This window comes from Danio rerio, chromosome 10 (assembly GCF_049306965.1).
Source record: "Danio rerio strain Tuebingen ecotype United States chromosome 10, GRCz12tu, whole genome shotgun sequence".
In the NCBI taxonomy this organism is placed as follows: Eukaryota; Metazoa; Chordata; class Actinopteri; order Cypriniformes; family Danionidae; genus Danio; species Danio rerio.
Genome location: NC_133185.1, coordinates 42,870,912 through 42,892,008, shown reverse-complemented (window position 1 = coordinate 42,892,008; position 21,097 = coordinate 42,870,912). Strand labels below are relative to the sequence as shown.

Sequence of the window (21,097 nt, the reverse complement as noted above, 5' to 3'; positions counted from 1 at the left end):
ATTTACTTTCACTTGAGCAAAGGTGAGATACGGAGAGGGATCGGGCAACGCAGCTCTGACATCAAAGTTAGAGAAATAATAGCTTTCCTCTGATCTTCCTAAAACAACACATGTTCTCTGGCAGCGTGTTGTAGAGGCAGCGAGCGGCTCCTCGGGGGGCTGCAGCGATGTGGGTGTCTCTGCCGCAGAAATGTGTTTTCTTCGTGTGCCACAATATGCGTGGAAATTAATGCTTTGCTAATGAACACCGATCCAATGCTGTTTTGGTTGTGCGGACATCTGCTGTAGCGCTCTGTCGATAGCATAATATCCCAGCCCACCACCAGAGCTCTTGAGAATTCAGCTGACAGCAGGCTAAAGCTGGAAAACTCCACTCGGGCTTTTACTGCAGTCTGTTAATCACTGCATGTGTCACCAACGTACATCCAGTCATCTTTTCATGACCACAGCAAAGTTTGTGTTGCTCATCAAATGAAGTGGTGTGATGGGGGGTGGGGGGGTGGTTGAGTTGACTTTAGCAAATGTAAAGATTCACTGTGAGCTGGCTGAAAATTGATTTAAATATGTGACGATTCAAACCGGTAGTAATGTTGAACGAATTGTGATACATGTTTTGAACAGAGGGGGTGCTGTGTTTATAGGCACAAACTGCAAAACAAACTGCAAATACTAAGGATGCACTGATACCTTTTTGTGGAACCGATCCAATCGTGATACAAAAATTCTGAGTATCGACCAATACAGATATTGTGGCAATGTTTTTTTTTTTTTTCAAACCTAATACAGTTTCTATAGTTCTGGTGATCAACTCTAAATGCAGACCTATAACCCTAGAGTATATGAAAGACGGCACGATCTAACTAAAAACATGATGCTTGCTATAAACTATAGGCTACATTATTTGAGCATTCAATATGACTATGATATGATCTGTTGTGGTCCTGCTTATGTTTCCTTTTATAATATTACAATTTTTCTTTTTAAATCTGTAATAGGCTACCACTATTTACCTAATCGTTGGTAAAATAACCAGCATTTCAGCAAAGCCTGATATTTTGCTGCAGGTTTGAAGCAGACTAAACTAAACCGTCTGAGGCCAGTTTTACTTAAGCATTCCCTCACCGAAACTCGCTGAAAATGTATCATTTTGAAACTAATTTCGTTTGGTAATATTTGTTACTTATTTTAATGTATTTTTGTTGGTCAGTTATCTACAAAATAAACAAGAAAATTTTCAGTTTTTAAATTAATTTCACTAATTTTATTGTGATATAATAATAATAGTAATAATACCAATAATAATAACATGTTTATATGATTTATTTCCAACACAGTTTGTAAAGCAGTATTTTCTGTCTTTTAGTAGAGATACTATATGAGAGACTTTCTTTGTTTACCAAATAAGTGGATCTAAATGGATTTGCATTGTAAACATTAAATAAAAGTTAAAAATGTATTATTTTTATTTCATATACTGTATGGCCCTACCTATGAAACATGCCATGTTCTGCTAATAAACACAGTCATGGCAGTGTATGACTTGTATGCCATTTTCATTCAGTTTGAGTTATTTTCACAACAATGAAGGATGCTAAGCAGATGTTGTGCAAATCAGTTGCTATAAATATCACATTCAAACCACTTTACAATCCACACAGTATTGCATTTGTACATTATTGAAGACACTCACTGGTGCTTTTTCACTGCATTTAAAAAATTTGCATAGTATCTTTGAACTTTGGGAGCATGATGTTAACTGTGCTTCTAATGTATATTTCGTAATGCATTTTATCAAAAGAATAGTGACAAAGCAATGGGCAATCTGGTAATCCCAGAATAAAGACGAATAATGGCTAAATAAACAAAAGAATAATGACAAAAGAATAACGAAGATTACATCTCATACCCAGCTCATGCCTGGCAGAGGTGTGAAAGACAAAGAGGGAAATCTGCCATGTCAGACCTTAATAGAGTGCACGTAAGATTACAGAGGGGCCGTATAATTTTATTAGCCTTTTTATTAGCTCTAAAAACGCACATGGCATTGTTTTAGAAACAAGTTTCATTATATGTACAATAAGCCACAGCTATATATCATCCTGCAGCCCAAGACTGGTTACTCACTGAAGCTAAGCAGGGCTGAGCCTGGTCAGTAGCTGGATTGGAGACCCCATGGGAAAACATGAGAAGTGGTGTTAGTGAGGCCAGCAGGGGGCGCTCAACCTGTGGTCTGTGTGAGTCCTAATGCCCCAGTATAGCAAAGGGGACACTATACTGTCAGTGAGCACCGTTTTTCAGATGAGACGTTAAACCGAGGTCCTGACTCTCTGTGGCACTTCTCATAAAGAGTAGGGGTGTAACCCCGTTGTCCTATACAAATTACCTCAACCGGCTCTTACCCATCATGGCCTCCCAATCATCCCCATCCACCGGATTAAATGCATCACTGTCTCTCCACTCCATCTATGTGGTAAACACACTGGCGCTATTATCCTGTGGCTGCCGTCACATCACCCAAGTGGATACTGCACACTGGTGGTGGAGTGGGGAGAACCCCCTCATGATTGTGAAGCGCTTTGCATGTATGGCCATACAGGATAAATGCACTATATAAATACAGATTACTTACTCACTAGAGTAATTTAAAATGACAGCCCCAAAGACAGTACAGCAGATTCCATAACTGTGTCAAAATCTAACAGCAACTTCTTCAGTTCCATCGCAACCATAGACAGGAGAGTGTGTGCAATGCGGAGCGTGTGCAGGTGACGCTCTCAGGTGTGACTTCAGCTCAGCTCCTGGTTACAGTATCACTGTCGATTGTATCTTCAGCCCAATTATTAATATTCCAGCTATCAGTGCGAAACAAAAGACCCCTTCTTCCATTTGTTTCTCTTTTTTTCACTCTCTCGCTAGTCTAATTGGATGTAATTACTCATCTGCAAAACAAATGAGTGGGTCGGCGTTGCCGTGGCGACCGGATCAGCGGGCCCAGCAGTGCGAATCGTTCGCCGAGCCTCATTTCTGACGATAATTACCCCTCTTCCCCTCTCTTTCACTCTCGCCATCTCTTTACTGAACAACAGAAAAGACTCAAAGTTCCATCTCCAGTCATCGCTGTTCTACATGTTTCCTTTCTCTTGTTCCCGCTCTCCCAGCATGCAGTCGGCAGTGGATAACGGCTCCCCTCGCTTCCACTTAGCAGAGCACACAAGTGACCTCAAACAGTCTCTCGCTCACTAGCACACACACACACACTCATACACACGCCAAACAGTCTAAGAGCTTTCGATCACATTCACAATAAAACACAAGCCAGTGTCTGTCCTCCACCACTTACACAGCTGAGCTGGTTAAGAGTGCATCAGTGAAGGAGTGTGCGATTATCCCCACACACACACACACACAAGCGCAAGCTACTCCCACTCAAATCCCTGGTGGCCATTCGAACAAGCCACTTCATGGCGGATGTCAGTTAGTCCATCATATTGGCCCCCAAATTAGCTTTGAATTTCAGAGCAGCTGTAATTAGCCTCTTCATTTCCACCTAAGTCAATTTAGAAAGCAGAAAAAAGCCACCCGTGCCTGGATTTAGCGTTCACTTTCCATTTAAAGCACTCTTTTTTTGACTGAGCGGCTGGCTAATTAACATCACTAGACCCCCTTTTCCGTAAGTGGCGACATTTAATAAATAATACATATTTAATGTCTTGTCATTCTGGTGCTCAGATAGGCTTTGCTGATGAATTTTAACACCTGATTTATTCTGCCATTTTCAGGCATTTTCTCAGCTCTTTTCTCCAGTTGAATGGCAAAGTAACCTCAGAAATCAAGCACAGTAGATCTAAATTACTGACGGTTCAGTTGCAGAGCTTTTGATACCGACCGCTATGAATTGGAGATGCAAACAGTAGGAAAGACATCCATCGTGCACATTTCATTCAAAGACTGAATAAAACTTGAATGATTTAGGGCTGTGTATTTACACTCTCATATAAAAATAAATACTTTTCATTGTAAATCGTTGTAAAATAAAAAGTATAACTCAAACATTTCACATTACAGATAATACAACGTTACAATGTTTAAAAATGTATATGTTATACTGTATATGCAATAAAAAAACAAAATTTGTTTTATGTCATTTCGGACCACAAGTCCACATATATGGACATCATTTTCTCTAAAAGTACATCATATCAAAACATGCTACTTAGGTTTTATTCTAAATAGGTTCCAATAAGTCCAAATAGTGAAGAAAAACAAACAAAAAAAAAACATGTAAAAAAAAAAAACTTAAAAAGAAGTGAAAGTCTTAAATTCACTGAAATAGTGCTGTAGGTCTTAAATCATTTTAAACGGGTCTTAATTTTCCAATGTCTATGTAAAGCTACCCAATCGAACCAACATCAGTCCAATCACTAACGTTCCATCTCAATAAAATGTATTAACTCTTATTTATTAACTCTATTTACCAACTCTATTTATATTTATATACTGTACATATGGTTTATCTTCCTTACTATAATATTTGTTTTGAATGTTTTTTTTATATATTTTAACTGGGCCACTAGAAAAAAAAAAAAAACTTAGCGTTTAGCCCTGTGTAAGTTTGAAATTTTATTCATAATGGTCTTAAAAAGGTCTTAAAAAGTCTTAAATTTGATTTGATGAAACTTGTAGAAACCCTGAGCAAGGAGCCAAATCCACTTATTCCCAGTTCAAACTGCATGATTTTAGCCCTGATTTCACATGAGTAACAAACACACACTGTGAACGATCAAAGACGCGATTCTGAGAGAATCCTTGATGAGTCGACCCCACACCAATGAGACTTTAGCATGCTCAATATCAAAATCATATTCAAAATCATGCTGTGTGAAATGAGTTCTGATTGAAAATAACAAGTGAACTGTTATTTTATGTTACAAGTGAAAAATAATAAGTGAACTGCTCTGAAATTCAATACCGGTGATTACCTACAGCCAGTGAGAGAGCAGCATCCACCCGTATAGCTACTGTATCTGCAGACCGGCGGGAGGTTAGGGAAGAAGTTAAAAGCGCTTATTTTCAGTCTATTTGGACCCAAGAATAGAGGGAAAAACTAGTGTAAATTTGGCAGGAGCACCTGTGTCTGTTTGACATGTCATCTGAGCAATAACACAAATGAAAAAATAAAAAAGTTTGAGAGAAATTACTAATTCTTTTCAAAAGCCAGGTGAGCTCAATTTTCTACCCCACTAAAGGCTTCTTTTTCATTGTGTAGTTAATAACAAAAGATATACTATGTGACCTTGCGTTGTTTTCATGTCACTTCTCATGTGTGTTTGGTTGTGAGACGTAGTTTGTGGACCAAGACAAAGTTGTCGGCGATTCTTCCAATTGTATAGTCATGCAGTGTGAAACACCCTGTCGCTGATCCATCCTGCAGTGCAAAAACAGCAGCGACAGAACACGACCCTTAGTCATGGAGTGTGAAAACATCACAACTACTTAGAAAATCGTGCAGCCCGAACTCGGCATTAGGTGTCTGCAAAATATATATTCTGCAAGTAATAAATAGAGCTAATGAAATAAGTAATCCAAAGACATGATTCCTTCAAACAAAGCATCTAATGGCAGACTCACTCTCTAAAAAGGCTTCATCTTTGCAGATCTCAGTAGGGCAACATATTTTGAGGCTGTTGCTACAACATAGCTGCATTTTGTAATTGAATTTTCTGAGGGATTTACATCACATACAATCCAGCAACCTGAGCCTGTGCTTTACTGCAACATCTTACACACAAGCCAAACTAGAAATCCACAGAGAAGCTTTTCAAGAGCTTGTTGGGATGAAATGGATAATGATCTCAGATAATGTGAGGTATTTTGCCAAACATGAGCATCTTCATGCCCGGGCAGATGGGCAGGCGGCCCACTGTAGCAGAGCAGAACGCAACAACAACAACTCATCTGCTTTCTCCAATACAACCCTGTAATGCCACCATGCTTCTGTCTGTTAATTAGAACAAATGAACCTGAACCCTCTTGGAGTTTCTTTAGGAAAAAAAATGAAGAGCAGCACATTCGGTAGGACGCCGGGGTTAAATGGAGCAACCGCTGGCCATTGAAAATCCCCCGACACAGGACTGCTTATTCAAGAGAACAATGCTCAACACCGCTCTCCCACAATACACCAGGGCCCAGAAAACTGCCTCCACTGCACTCCATCTGCTCAGCAAACTCATCACTTTCCACTGATCTGTTAGTGTCTTACGACAACCACCAACTCGCTGGGGGAAGAGGAGATGAAGACAGGAGGACAGATGGAAATAGAAGATGGGGGGATGAAAAGGTGAGGAAAAGAAAAGCTGCACATGATGAGGTGAATCAAAAGAAAGAGACACTCAAAGGTCCTTTCTGCCTTAATGATCAGGAATGGATCGGTGTGCCTACGACAACCTCTGGAAAAACAGCAAGCATCCCATGATCCTCCTCTGAGAGAGCATTGCACTGGTCTGAATCGAATAGAGAGATCCAGGGGGAGATGCCTCAGCAAAGCAGAAGAGGACAACACACACACACACACACACACACACACACACACCGCCAGCGCTGCGCACAGGGAGATGTGTCTCCAGAAGAGTCTCTGCAGAGGGACACACTCTCACCTGAATCACTGCCACTCTCCCTTTAACAGGACACAGCAGTGAAAAGGCCATTGCTCAGTTTAGATGAGGGATTGTGTGTGTGTGTGTGTGTGTGTGTGTGTGAGTGTGTGTGTGTGTGTGTTTCTGAAAATAATTCAATGAAAATGTTGGTTTATTTTGCTCGCTCACATTGCTATTCTTAAGGTGAATTATTAATCCAATCAAATTATTTATTCACTCACTCATGTTCCTTCAGCTTAGTCCCAATATTAATCTGGGGTCGCCACAGCAGAATGAACCACCAACTTATCCAGCATATGTTTTACACAGCAAATGCCCTTCCAGCTGGAACCCATGTACTGGGAAACATCCATATACAGTACACTCATTCTCACACATACACTACGGACAATTGAGTTTATTTCATCACCTATAGCGCATATGTTTGGACTAGGGCTGTGTGATTAATCGAAATCAATTACAATCATGTTTTGAAACGTTTCGATTAGCTAAGCGCAAGAGGGTGCGATATGAAATATATATGTATTATTTAATTTCTCCCGCCCAGAACAAATGTGTGACTGCTCTCTCTGTGTGTGACAGTCTTGCTAGCCAATTGAGTGAGCACACTTTTGTTCTGCCCAATCAGAACTGCACTATGCAGAACACTCCCAATAAAAAACGAATACAAACAGTAAAGTGCAGACGAGTTGGATGATGGAATTTGCCACTTCAGAAGCATTAATAGACAAATTAATATCAAAAACAAACAGGAGATTAGTAATATGGGAATACACTTAACAAAAACAGGTCATTTGTAAGAGCTGTCGCTGAATTGTTGATTTAGTAGCAAGCAACAGCAAAGTACAAGTTCATAGTTGTTTCTGCCATGTTAGTTTGCTGTGTGTTTTTTTTTTTTTTTTGTATTTTTAAAACTTATTTTTTTCTGCCTGGGGATGGAAAGTATATGACCAAAATCCATCTTTTTTTTAACTCTAACTGTAGTCTGTAAAGACTTTTGTTGATGGTATATGTAGACCACGTATGTGCAACTTTGTGTTGGTTGGGATGAACACTGTGTACACTGTTTTTGTGGAAAAAATCAAATCAAATATATTTGGTACAGTGTATTTATGTTTTGTATAAAAAAGTTCAGAAATATTTGACTACACTTATGTCGGCTTGTGTACGGTTTGAAGTAAGTGTAACACTGAACAAAAACAGGGTTACAGTAAGTCATTATAATAAATGAAGAAGAAGTGGTCAGTGTTTTACATTAGTGATCAACTGGTTCTTATAAATGTCTAGTCATGTGATGATTTGTGTGTGTCATTTGAAAACAAAATACCATTTTAAGAAAAAATCACATTGTTTTGAATGTAAAGTATCATTTTGCAGGAGAACTGAAGGGTTTTGCCTGATGTGTGTGTGTTTTTTGATTTGTGTGTAGAGTTCTGACAATGAGACATGCTTTCAGAAAATGTATGTAAACAATTGGGAACAACTGTAAATATAATATATTTTCCGTTCCTTATTTACCAGTAAGAAGCTATGATACAGATTATTGAGCTGATGCTTGACTACAAAATTAAATCATGAATCAAAATCTGTAAAAAAAAAAAAAAAAACATAAACAATAATTAAAAATAAATATCACAATAAGATATTTTCCTCAAATCACACAGCCCTAGTTTGGACCATGGGGGAAACCGGAGCACCCGGAGGAAACCCACACCAACACGGGGAGAACATGCAATGCTAACTGAACTGATTCAAACCAGCGACCTTCTTGCTGTAAGGCAACCACTGAGCCACCGTGTCACCTCAAGCTATTCAACTAAAAGAAGAAATGCTGTGGTAATGCTTAATCAAAGTCTAAATATTTGCTTCTGCGTTTGAAATGGCGGTCATTGTTTACATCAACTTGAGGGCTTCCATAGTAACTGCATAGTAATATTCTTAACCACACCCCTCTTACCATTAGTCTGCTACAACAGAAGAAAGCCCCGCCCCTACTCAGTATTCTGTTTCAGTTGGAAGTACATACTGAAATAACAGTCTCAGCAACGTATGGTTCATGGAGACTTTTAAGTGCAGTTATACTGGGCAATAAACTCCCACTGAAATTGAACAACCCTGGTGTTCAGATGTTTATTCTGGCATCTAGTGTTCATTGTAATATTCGAGCAGCAGCAGGACCCTTAAGACATGAACTACGTCAGCATGGAGTGTATTTGCAGCATTAAGATCAGGACAAGCATTCGAATGCGATGTACAAAGTCAACCATTTAAACTTAGTCTCCATTTGACCTTCAAAAGTGCATCAACTTATGATTAACTGACAATGCACGTGACATTATTACACATTATGCGCAATGCACTGACTATGCAGAAACCCACAAGAATCGCTGTCTTTATGACACAATCACATTCTTGTATGACAGAATGCCGGAAGCTTATCTTGACATTTAAAAAAATGCACGCCAAAAACCCTTTATTTGCTTTCACTGAATATTTCCACACAATGCTGTTCATGTGGAGGCCACAGAAACATTTGATGAAGGCACGCCTGAGCAAAACTCACATTTGACTATTTCAGGTGAGTCACAGAACAGTCTACAATTCAGTGAATTCCACTTGAGTAAGTGTTCATACAATAACTGTATTACGATGTATTTACATTTGAGTTGTTTTTCCACTGCGCAGTATGGTACGGTTTGGTTCTGTTTGCATTTGCACTGCAGTTTGGTACTGTTAAGAGTATTTGTAATTATCCCTGTAGTTTTGCCGCCTCTACTTTTGAGCTTTACTTTAAAGAACAAAATCAATTTGTGTCATCCCAACCAGCTCTCGCTTAATCTGCTCCTCATCTACTAATGAGAAGAATGTATGGACCCCTTTCACTGCCATTTCGGGTGTTTTTTATTGCAATGGTATAAAAACTTGATTGCGTTTCTTTCATCAGTTTGACACAAAAAATAATATGGTGAATAATGTTGAACTGCATAAATAAATAAATAAATAAATAAACCTGCATATTTCTCCCTGCTCTGGATGTCAATGGCTACTGGTTTCCAACATTTCTCAAAATATCTTATGTTGTGTTTAATCGAAAGAGAAAACTTGTAAAACTTTTGAATTATTTGAAAGAGATTAAAATTATGACAGAATTTACATTTTTGGATAAACTATTACTTGAAACCTTAGCAGAAACTACAGTAACCTATCACAGAAAGGCCTGTACACTAATTCTGTAATTCTGGGTTGCTTCAAACAAAATCTGGTTCAAACACACCCAGCCATTGAGTTAACATTCAATTAAAAAAAAAAAATCAATTGAACTTAAGTATGTCCAAAAGTAACGGAAATGGTAACAGTTTATAATAAGGACACTTTATAAAACACTATTAAACTGTTAATAGTAAACAGGCATTAAAAACCACTAACTACTCTTAAATACAAACGTTTTGGAAATACGGTGGGCCCTCGTTAATAGTGGGAGTTACGTTCTAAAAGTAACCCGCAATAGGTGTAATCCGCAAAGTAATAACCTTCATTTTTTACAATTTTTTAAAATGTTTTAAGGCTGTAAAACCCTTCACTACACACTTCCCAGCAAACAATTTTGTGTTTAAAAGATGTCTAATAGACATCTAAACATAGTCATCCCGGCTAAAACAAGGCTAAACTTTGGCTGTCAGTGAAAATCTAATAGAGATCTAAGAATAGCCCAAAACTAGACTAGTCGTCAAAAAGACAGATTAGACAGACTTTATATGTGCAGTCATTCGTTTCTGTTTATTTGATGACTACTCTAGTTTTGGCCTATTCTTAGATGTCTATTAGATTCTCACTGACAGCCCAAATTTGGACTTGTTTTAGCCAAGACGACTATGTTTAGACATCTAATAGACATCTTTTAAAAACAAAACATGCTTGCTGGGTTTATACACTTTTCTCAGACAGACATTAACATTTTTCCTGCAGTCACTGATCCACAAAGCTAAAGCGGACTCTATCCTCACGATAGTCTTGTTGCGGACAGTTACTACCCTTTTTGCTTCTTCATTGAAACTTATAGCTTATTTTAATCTCTTTCAAGTGATTTAAAAGTTTTACGAGTTATTTTCCTCCTCCTTTATGTAACAAACCGAAGATTGATTTATTCTGGAATAAAGTTGCACAACTTCTACCTTCGTTTAGCATGTCCAGAAGTCCAGCTTTTCTGTGTAATAGTTAGCATCTTCCTCTTTAATAATAATAATTATTATTATTATTAATAATAATAATAAATTTGCCAAGCTGAACAAATACTGTACTGTACAGGAGACACGGCACGGAGGAGATTGACTGACAATTGTCAATCAATGAACACAGAACACCACAATGCACTCATCAGACCAGGCAACATTTTTCCAATCTTCTATTGTTTGGGTCACGAAAGGTGAACCATATTATAGCAAAGGTCCACTGTAATGCACTACTTAAATTAGTAGTGAAAAATTAATCAGTAACAAAGCCCTTCTCTGCACTTCTCGTAGAGCAGGGGTGTAACTCCGTTGTCCTGGCCAAAGTCCCTCAATTGGCTCTTACAATCATGTCGTCCCAATCATCCCTATCCACTTAATTGGCTCTATCACTGTCTCTCCACTCCTAAAATAGCTGGTATGTGGTGAGCGCACTGGTGCTGTTGTCTCGTGGCTGCCGTCGCATCATCAAAGAGGATGCTGCACACTGGTGGTGGTGTGGAGAGACCCCCCTTATGATTGTAAAGCACTTTGGGTGTATTGCCATACACAATAAATGCGCAATATTAATACACATTACATTACAACAAAGCATGAAAATACAATTATTAAGCACATTATAAAGTTTATAAATGCTTTAGCATTTGCATTTATAAACTGCTTATTACTGTCTCATAATGTAGACTTAATGCTCAACAAATGAAAAGTAATAATTTGCTAATGCTTATTAAATGACTTCTAGTGTGTAGCTACCATACAAATTTGCTTTGAAACGCCATTGGGTTTTTTAATGTATTCAGTCCTTCCAGAGAGATCTGTCTGGGTCATTAGCAGAGAGAACTGTTAAATGATGGAGTGGACAAGACATGATGCACATGATGAGTGAGTGTGAGTGTGAGTGTGTGTGTTTGGCTAGGGGAGCAGTGGCCACTCAGAACACAGGCGGTAAAGAGTGTTTACCTGGCCCTGCATTCTGTGGATACGCCATGTAGCCGCTTCTTCCCCGGGTCGCCCTACCTGAGCCTCGTGCTGCCGCCACTGCTGCCGCCGCCACCGGTCCGTACGCCGTCGCTGGAAAACCTGCGCAGAAAAAAGAGAGAGAAATGATTCACTACTGCTCTTCATCAAATTTACAGCCACATCAACACACAGAGCGTCAGGGAACAACTCTATTCACACTAACACACACACACACACACGGCAAAGAAGCAGCATCACCATTCATATAATTACATATAAATCAAAAGAACTCAAATATAATTACTCAAATAAAATGGTTTAGAGTGGCGCTAGCAGGACTGATCTGGAGCCGCTCTCTCTCTGTTTTTCAGCAGTGTTTTAATTACAGACAGCACAGGAACACGTTGCCCATGGAGGGACTGTCAGCTATTTCTTTCACACCGTCTTGGAAAAATGCAACATATTAAAAGTTAATTTGCACTCACTTTAGACTGCTTCCCAAGCTTTCACAATATCGCTCTAATGTGATGCAAGCAGCGCAGAATTATGGGTATTTATACATATAAAAAACAAAAACGTTACTCTACAGGGAAAACAAATGTACTTGTTTGCCTGAACAGCACTAGAGGATCTAGAAAGCGAATGATTTAACACACCCTCATGTGTTAAGAGAGTTGACGGAGACGCATCACAGCTCAATCCATCAGTGGGATCATTTGTACGGTGGACATGGAGCACGAGCGGACAGAGGAGAACTGAAAGCAGAGGATTGTGGGATTAATTGCTTGCAACGAAGTGCCTATTATCTCACCGAGATGCACCAGAGGACATGTTCTCTTTAAAGTCCATAATGGCAGGTAGTAATGACTGTGTGTGTGTGTGTGTGTGTGTGTGTGTGTGTGTGTGTGTGTGTGTGTGTGTGTGTGTGTGTGTGTGTGTGTGTCTGTGTGTGTGTGTGTGTGTGTGTGTGTGTGTGTGTGCATCTCATCTAAACGTGCCTTTTTCATGAAATAAAGGCGAATCTGATTTCTGCTCAAAACTGAGGACAAACTCTGTTGAGTGACATTGTGATTCGCAGCATGCAATTTTTGTTTGTGGTAAACCGAGCGACGGCTGAGGAATCTACATATTTAACGACAGTTCTGAGTTCAGTGTTCAAACAATGTAATCAAACATAATCATCATCATTGTAGAAGCCAACTAAAGAAATGCGGCAGGCCAGAGTAGTTATGGCTCTATTGTTTCATAACAAATGTAATTACAGCCCCGGCGCTTTAATGAAGGCGTGTATCTGCGTCTGACAGCTGCTCATCAGAGCTCTACAGACCTGCTAGAGAGTCTCCAGCCCCTCCACAACATGTCATTACACCACATGCACTACTCTCAAGGTGTAGTAGGAAAAGAGTTGAGAAAACCAGTGGTTGCGAGTACAAAACCTCGATGGCTGATCCACTCACTATCACCATTATACCGTTGAGCAGGGCTTGAAAGCATCTGATTACTATGAAGGGACTGTGTCTAGTGCAGGGGTCACCAACCCTGTTCCTGAGAGCTACCTTCCTGCAGATTTCAGTTGCAACCCTGACCAAACACACCTGTTTGTAATTATCAAGTGCTGTTTTAGATACTATTAATCGGTTCAGGTGTGTTTGATCAGGGTTGGGACTGAATTCTGAAGGAAGGTAGCTCTCCAGGAACAGGGTTGGTGACCCCTGGGTGTCTACATTACATTGCACACTAGGTAAGATGTGGCAACTCCAGGAGATTTATCACTTCTAATATCTGAATCCAAATTTGAAAGGGATAGTTCACACAAAAACATAACTATCTGTCTACTCAACAAAAGCAGTAAAAATAAATGTAATCAAATGTGATGAGGAAGGAACATGCTATCATGTGTATAATCAATAGAGCGCAACATCTTCCACTCGTGTAAAAATTAAAACAGTCCAGATTAAGGATGGTAAGAGCTAATCCAAACCCCTCTGTGGTCTCTCTGGTTTAAATTACGCATGTCATTTCCTGTTTCTCTCCTCAGCTCATTAATCTCTTCACAAAACACAAATCAGTATGCTAATGCTAATGCTAATGGCAGTCACGGGTCCCTGCCTGCGCTGTTGCTGAGCACAAGTGTCCTTCAGCGAAGTCATTGGTGCTGCGTCTCAGCATCTTCTGTCCCCCGGCGGCTTCTCTCCCTGCACCAAAGTTAGCGCTGGAACAAAGTTCTTGCGAGAGATTAACTCTGGCGGATTAGGTGGGTTAATTATTAGATCTCGGAGGCTCATTGTTTTGTGTTTCCGCCGTGAGAGGCTGCTTGAGAGAAGCGCTGCAGCATTAAATCAATTTCATGGGCTTTTCATTACAGAGCAGATAACGCCAACATTTAGCATTCAGTTTTATGGCGTTACTTGAATGTGCTTCAGCGAATGGGCTGATGGGAGAAAAACACCCTGCTGAGAGGCCACAAGGACACAGTGCTCTCCCTGCGTCTGCTAGCAGCCCCTGGGCACTGTAAAACCACACACACACATACATACACACAGACCCCAAGGGAGCACAGAAGGGTCTACAACACTGAAAGAGGAGAAGCGTGGACAAGAACACTGCAAAAACTCCTTAACGTCAACAGCTAACATCTTATTTCTAAGCAAAGAAATTGTATTGATCTGGTTTTAAGAATACAATACTGTGCCAGATCAGAGAGTGTCTTCAACATCATCCATTTTTCTTACCTAGTAAAGTTAGGTATTTTAACAGCACATTTATCTTAATTACAATCAGACATAGTTTAAGATCAGCTTTGTATATTTAAGACTTTAAATTAGCTATAATAACTAGTTTTCACTGGCCACTTTATTAGGTACTTACAGTACTAGCACCAAGCTTTACGCATTATCCTGCTGGAAGTAGCCATCAGAAGATGGGTACACTGTGGTCATAAAGGGATTGACATGGTCAGCAACAATACTCAGGTAGGCTGTGGGGTTGACACGATGCTCAATTGGTACTAATGGGCCTAAAGTGTGTCAAGAAAATATCCCCCACACCATTACACCACCACCAGTAGTCTGAACTGTTGATACAAGGCAGGAGGGATCCATGCTTTCATGTTGTTGCCGCCAAATTCTGACCCATCCGAATGTCGCAGCAGATATTGAGACTCATCAGACCAGGCAACTTTTTCCCAATCTTCTATTGTCCAATTTTGGTGAGCCTGTGCGAATTGTAGCCTCAGTTTCCTGTTCTTAGCTGGCAGGAGTGGCACCCGGTGTGGTCTTCTGCTGCTGTAGCCCATCCGCCTCAAGGTTGAACGTGTTGTATGTTCAGAGATGCTCTTCTGCAAACCTCAGTTGTAACGAGTGTTTATTTGAGTTACTGTTGCTTTTCTATCAACTCAAACTAGTCTGGCCATTCTCCTCTGACCTCTGGCATCAATAAGGCATTATATAGAATATAAGAGGATTCTCCTGTTCAGTAAATCTAGTTTTGAGGCCTTTTCACACAAAATAAGAAAAGCAAACAGTTTTTTGCTGCAATGAACAATATAGTCCTAAAACAATTAGAGTACTTTGCTTGGAAAAAGTTTTATAATACTTATTTTAAGATCTTATCGCACTGGCCAAGGGCATAGATTCACTTTTGACATTGGTGGGGACATACTTCCCTAGAGCGCACGCAAACAGCGCATTTAAAAACATGATTAAAGTACTGAATAATATAAACTTTACACATAATAATACAAAAAACAACGCCGTGCTGCAAAAGTCAAGTTACAAGATTTTACTGCAGTCGGGCTTTGAGGAGGTATGAATGTAGAGAAATTTAGCGAGGTGCGTGACGCAATTTAACTGTTTTATCGCGCTCACTGTTTTTCATAGTTATGGAGTCCAAAATTAGTTTTAATTAATTGCACAGTCTTAATTAATAATTATAATATTAGGGTGAACTAGTAGCGAACTTGACTAGGTGCACATGTAAGTTAAGAGTTGACGAGGACTACTTTATTTTGAAGTCGATTAAATTATTGGTAGGGACATTTCAGTAATTGGTGGGGACAGTTCCACACCAATATTTGACATGTCCCCATTCAATATTTTGACCACTGATATTTGACTTTTGAATTTGTCTGCAATTTCTTAAAATCATTTCCACATTTCTCGTATTCAGATTTTTTTTTGTTTGTTTGTTTGTTTTTGCAGTGAACAGGACGAGGATGAATGTGTGAATTGTAGGCCTGTCATAATAATCAATATATCGATGGCAAAACACAAGGACATGACCTCAGTCATTTTTGGTGATGCAATATATTTTGCCCATACATAAAAACCAATTCTAGCAACATTTTTGCTGATTGTGCAACATCTCTATCTCTATTGGAGGAGTCAGTATGGTAAAAAAAAAGAGAATGCGATAGCATTTACTACAAATTACTATAGTATATTTTCATGTGGGTGTCTGACAACTGAAAACCAATCTGGTAGCAAATATCGCAGCCTCTTACTTTTTACCCTGCACTTTTTATTAACATTTAATATTATTAATTTAGGATACGCGTTTTCACATTTTGACTCCAAAGCCAAATTAATAAATGGGCAAATGACTACAATTTAAGTAAATACTCTTAAGAATAAAGTATGATGTGTTCATTGGAAGAACGTACTTGCATTGTAATGATATGATATTGCCATTTTGGCATTAAATAATAGTCTTAAAAATGACAATTATATCATTCATCACAATATTTTTTTGGTGTAATATGTCATACAACAAAAACAGATCGTGAATCGTGCACAAGGCCTAAAGAACATGCACTGTTACAGTAGATTTAAATTCAATTAGATTTGTCTTAAATCTGTGCCTTACGATTAAGCAGTGGCCTTGTTTTAATAGATGCTACACAGAGTGAAAGATTTCCTTTTCAGAAGACTCTACTTTAGCAAACAGCTGCCGAAAATGTCCTGAAATGAGGCTATAAATACATCTGACGGGAGCCCACACACACACATGGTTTGTGTCCCATCAACAACATGGAGCTATGAAATGACAAAATCTGTGCCTTCATCTTTCCTTCATTGCCCACTTTGAAAGGAAAATAAGAACAATGAAAGCTGTCATAACATGCGCTGGGAAAAGCCGCAGCCGTGGCTCTCTTTTCATCTGTGCTGCAAGTGACCTGTTGCTGCTGTCCGTCTGAAATAAAAAATGATGCGGCGTTTGTAGTTTTGCACAAGCTTTTCATGCCATATCAAAGGTGGAATCCGCAGCCTCTGGCACAGGTGGTGTCTATATCAAGAGCGCATACATGCTTCCCAAACAACAATATAATACACACACGCACACACATTATGAATGACTTTCAGTGCGCAGGTGTGTTTAAACTAAGATCACTTCATACCCGAGCGGTTTTGCCCAAAATGAAACCATTTACTGTGCTGGATCTTCATCGTGAGAGTCCTCTGACGTGTGATTAGGGGACAAAAAGTCATTTTGCCAGGCTGATTAAAGAGCTCAATCTTTTTTTAGCCCTTTCATACGCCATTACACTTAACGATAAAGGTGGGAGTGGAAATCTCCAGAAAGATCCCTGGACATCACGAAAGCCTCAGACGTCAGCCGCCAGCTTCATAATGAGAGAAGATTTAACGGGCGGCCGTGACCGCACTACTCTAATAAGACCAGCGTCTCATCTCAGCCAACATTAGTTGGGTTTTGGACACATATGGACTGAATCACGCGTGTAAGCGTGTGTGTAATGAAGAGAAGTATAGTTACACTGCTCTGAAGCAGATGTCATTGAGGTGAGGCACATCTAATCATAAAACAAAAGCATCTCTCCACATCCTTCCACAGATCGGGCTCTCGTGTCGGAACGTGATCAAGCAGGCCGGACTTTGTTGTCGAATATAAATCATTCCTCGCTCGGGCGCAAAAAAGCCGAAGCGCTTGGCCTGTTTCTAATGGAAGTGTTTGCAGGATGATGGTTTTAGTCGACCTTAGGTGAAGATTTTGAATGTGAAGTATAGCTAAGAATGCTTTCCATGAGAATTTATGTGAAATCCCTCAAGGAAATGTCGTATGACTGTGGGTGACAGGTGTCAACGGTGATACTGGAGCAGCGGGAAGGACTCCACCCTCTTAACAAGCAGCTTGCCTTGTTAGCTAGAAGCACTTAGTATTAATTAGCAAGGCCACCTCATTATTACCCGAGTAAACACTTCTAATTTGTTATGCATTTTAATGGCCTCCACCAAACACTTAAGAAACATCTTTAGGCATCTAAAAAAAATGCATCAACTCAAGACAGCCAGGAAATAACTGGAGGACACCAACTGCTGGCACAGCACAACAGAGCTCGGTTTAAAGATCTGTGGGTTACGTGAGAAGATCTGAACAGCTTTTATAATGAGAATGAGGGAAAGAGCCCCTAAAGCAAAGTCGCATGCCACCCCCTTCTTCTTCTATAGATATACAGTATAGATGAACTCTGATTCACCATAATCACACACACACACACACGCATGCACAACTATCTTTATCAGGACATCCATAGATGTCATGATTTTTATGCGGTATATTCTTTCCCCCTGATACTAAACTTAACCCTCACATTTTTTACATTTACTTTATTCTTTGAGATGTAGGAGTCAAGTGGGGAGAAAAAATTGTGTGTTAATGCTATGCTTGTGGTACACACACAATAGCTAGAACGTATAGGAATTGATATGAGTCACTTAGAGGAGGTAATCTAAATAAAAGATAATTACAAAGAGAAGCGTTCTGGATTCATAAATTAAATCACTTAGCCCAAACAGAATAAATGCAAAATTGGATCTCTCTGTGTTTCTTTAAAGTATTGTTGCTTACCCACAAGATTGGAAACGATCGGTTTTGAGTTTATAATGAAGCAAATAATGATTATTTATGACGAGAATGTTTTTTATTGTCTCAGATTTTTTTATTTGATTGAATCAATTGGCCAATATATGAATGAGTGACGAAGATTTATATGAGATTCTTTGAACAAATTTGCTCTCTCTAATTATAGAGATTTTTATAAGTGGAGGAGACATCCCTTATGTTGTTACTAGCTATATACAAAAAGAAATGAGGTTGGATTGTTTTTAACTATTGAGTATTTAATTAATACTGTAGGGGATTGACTATGGAATAAGAGGGTGGAGTGAGAAAGGTATTGAGACGAAATGTTTGTGTTTTACATCTCAGAAGAATGTAAAAAAAAAAGAAATATTAAATAATTATTTAATGACTGCAGATCATGACCTTTTGAATTACACACACGCACATATATGTAGATGCCATATAATCAAATATAAAACCCAACACTGAGGGCCTGGATTCATCTTCATCCTCCTGCTAATGTAGATGTTGGACTGAAGCAGCTGATTTTCATTTATACTGAAGAAGAGGCAGAGGATTACTGAAGAACTACTGAGAGATTTCAGCTGCTGTCTGGGCTTTCACTGCCTTTCCACACCTTCCTTTCTTCATGTGTTCAATACTTTTTCCCTGTGTTATTTTATTTGTAAACCATTAGATTGGCTTTCTTTGCATATATGGATTTCTTTGGTTGTTACCAACATCTGGGGAAAATTTCAAGTCAAGGCACCTTTAGAAATATGTTTTCTGAGAAAAATGGTGACGTGTATACTTATTTCCCCCGCTAAATATGATAAACATTACATATAAATTTAAAGATCTAATTGTTTCGTATAGTTTTCTTTCTGTATATGTGTTTGTATCACATTCTGTATCATGTACACATTACACACAGATATTTAAAGTCAAAACAAACTATTATGTTGGATGTGATTAATCATAGTTAATCTTTGACCTTCACTATAATTTACCTGTAAAGACTATGTTGCATGTATGATTTAACAAGATTTTAAAACATGTTCTTGTCCCTGACATGAACACAAAGTGCATTTCTTTTTCTCTTTTGACGTGCCACACAAACAGTAATCCTGCTTCTGCAAAACAACAAAAATAGCCAAAAGATGTGCACTGCATTTGTGTGTTCGTTAGCGTGCGCGCGTGCATGAAAAACAAATCCTAGACTCAAAATTCAGCGCACAGTCAAGACGATACAAAGACGGATCATTAAAAAAAGAATAGGGGCACAACAGCTCTCCAAAAGCGCCCTTACAGATGGTTGATTTCCATAATGACAGCAGAGACGGAGAGATCACTGGGTTTGTCAGAGGCTCATTCATGATCTCACGGATTCCGATTGACTTGTGTTAGAAAGAATTACAGACTTCAAACTCTGTATGTGCGCCACTGCTGTCCTTCTTTAGGGTTCATTTCTAGTCTCAGGGCTAAAGTAACAGCACGAGAGAGAGACAGATGTTGTAGTGAATGATTTTACGGCGTTTCGTGTGTCAGGTGCTGTCACATAAAGATGAGTAACTGTGCAAGAGTTTGAGGCTCACCACAGATCACAGCACGCTTGTGTGAGAGTGAGCGAATGTGTGTGTTTATGTGAATGAGGCTGTCAGCGTGTGTGGCTTTGTGTGTATTTGTATCTTTTTATGGATCAGGATGAGTCAACCGCGTCAAGTATAATTTATGACTGTTCTGAATAGAAATATTTGAAGAACTACTGGGCTCAGTGAGAAAGAGAAAGCATCGTTTCTCGAAGCCTCACACACACACACACACACTACATCTACTGTTTAGATGCATGCTGTGTATCATTAACTAAAAATGAATACAAGAAAAAAGGCTATTTTTAACTACAACAGCAATACAGTAACAACACAAATGTTCACTACAAACGTGTTGAGGAGAGAACAGCGTCCATCAACACATCCATCAGAGGCACAGAAGAAAAAGCCATTAGCTGTGCTCATGATATCAGCAGGCAGGTGTCTCTCCACAGCACTCATATCAACACTAATATCTGCCAGCAGCAGAGCAATGTGCTCACCTTCACGCCTCTAACAAACACACATACACTCACACTGTAATATCCTCAACGCTGTACATGCGTGCAGGTAACAACAAGCTAACAAAATAATAATGATTTACGTGACTCTTGCATATTCGTATGGTAAGCTGGAGGATGGATGGTTGAAACATTACTTACAGACTGTCTTATAGACAGACAGAGGAACAAATTGTTAGATTGGGTAGATGGATTAACATTGGATGATTTAACATTGAATGGGTGGATGAACATTGGACGGGTGGATGGATGAACAAATGGATGAATTACCATTAGATTGCGTGGATGGA

General features: G+C 39.2%; 1 protein-coding gene and 1 long non-coding RNA gene across 12 annotated transcripts in view; one reads left to right on the top strand and one right to left on the bottom strand.

Moving 5' to 3' along the window:
• Positions 1-21,097, bottom strand: part of msi2a (musashi RNA-binding protein 2a) — a 288,870-nt gene that overhangs the window by 26,449 nt on the left and 241,324 nt on the right. For 4 of the 11 annotated variants that reach the window (XM_073913422.1, XM_009305537.5, XM_073913423.1 and 1 more), the window contains one exon: positions 11,840-11,959. In XM_073913422.1, coding sequence (XP_073769523.1) covers positions 11,840-11,959 — 120 coding nt within the window. 11 annotated transcript variants of the gene reach the window in all.
• The window catches only part of LOC103911773 (uncharacterized), a 281,613-nt gene that overhangs the window by 257,102 nt on the left and 3,414 nt on the right, over positions 1-21,097 (top strand). The gene's annotated exons all lie outside the window — the stretch shown is intronic.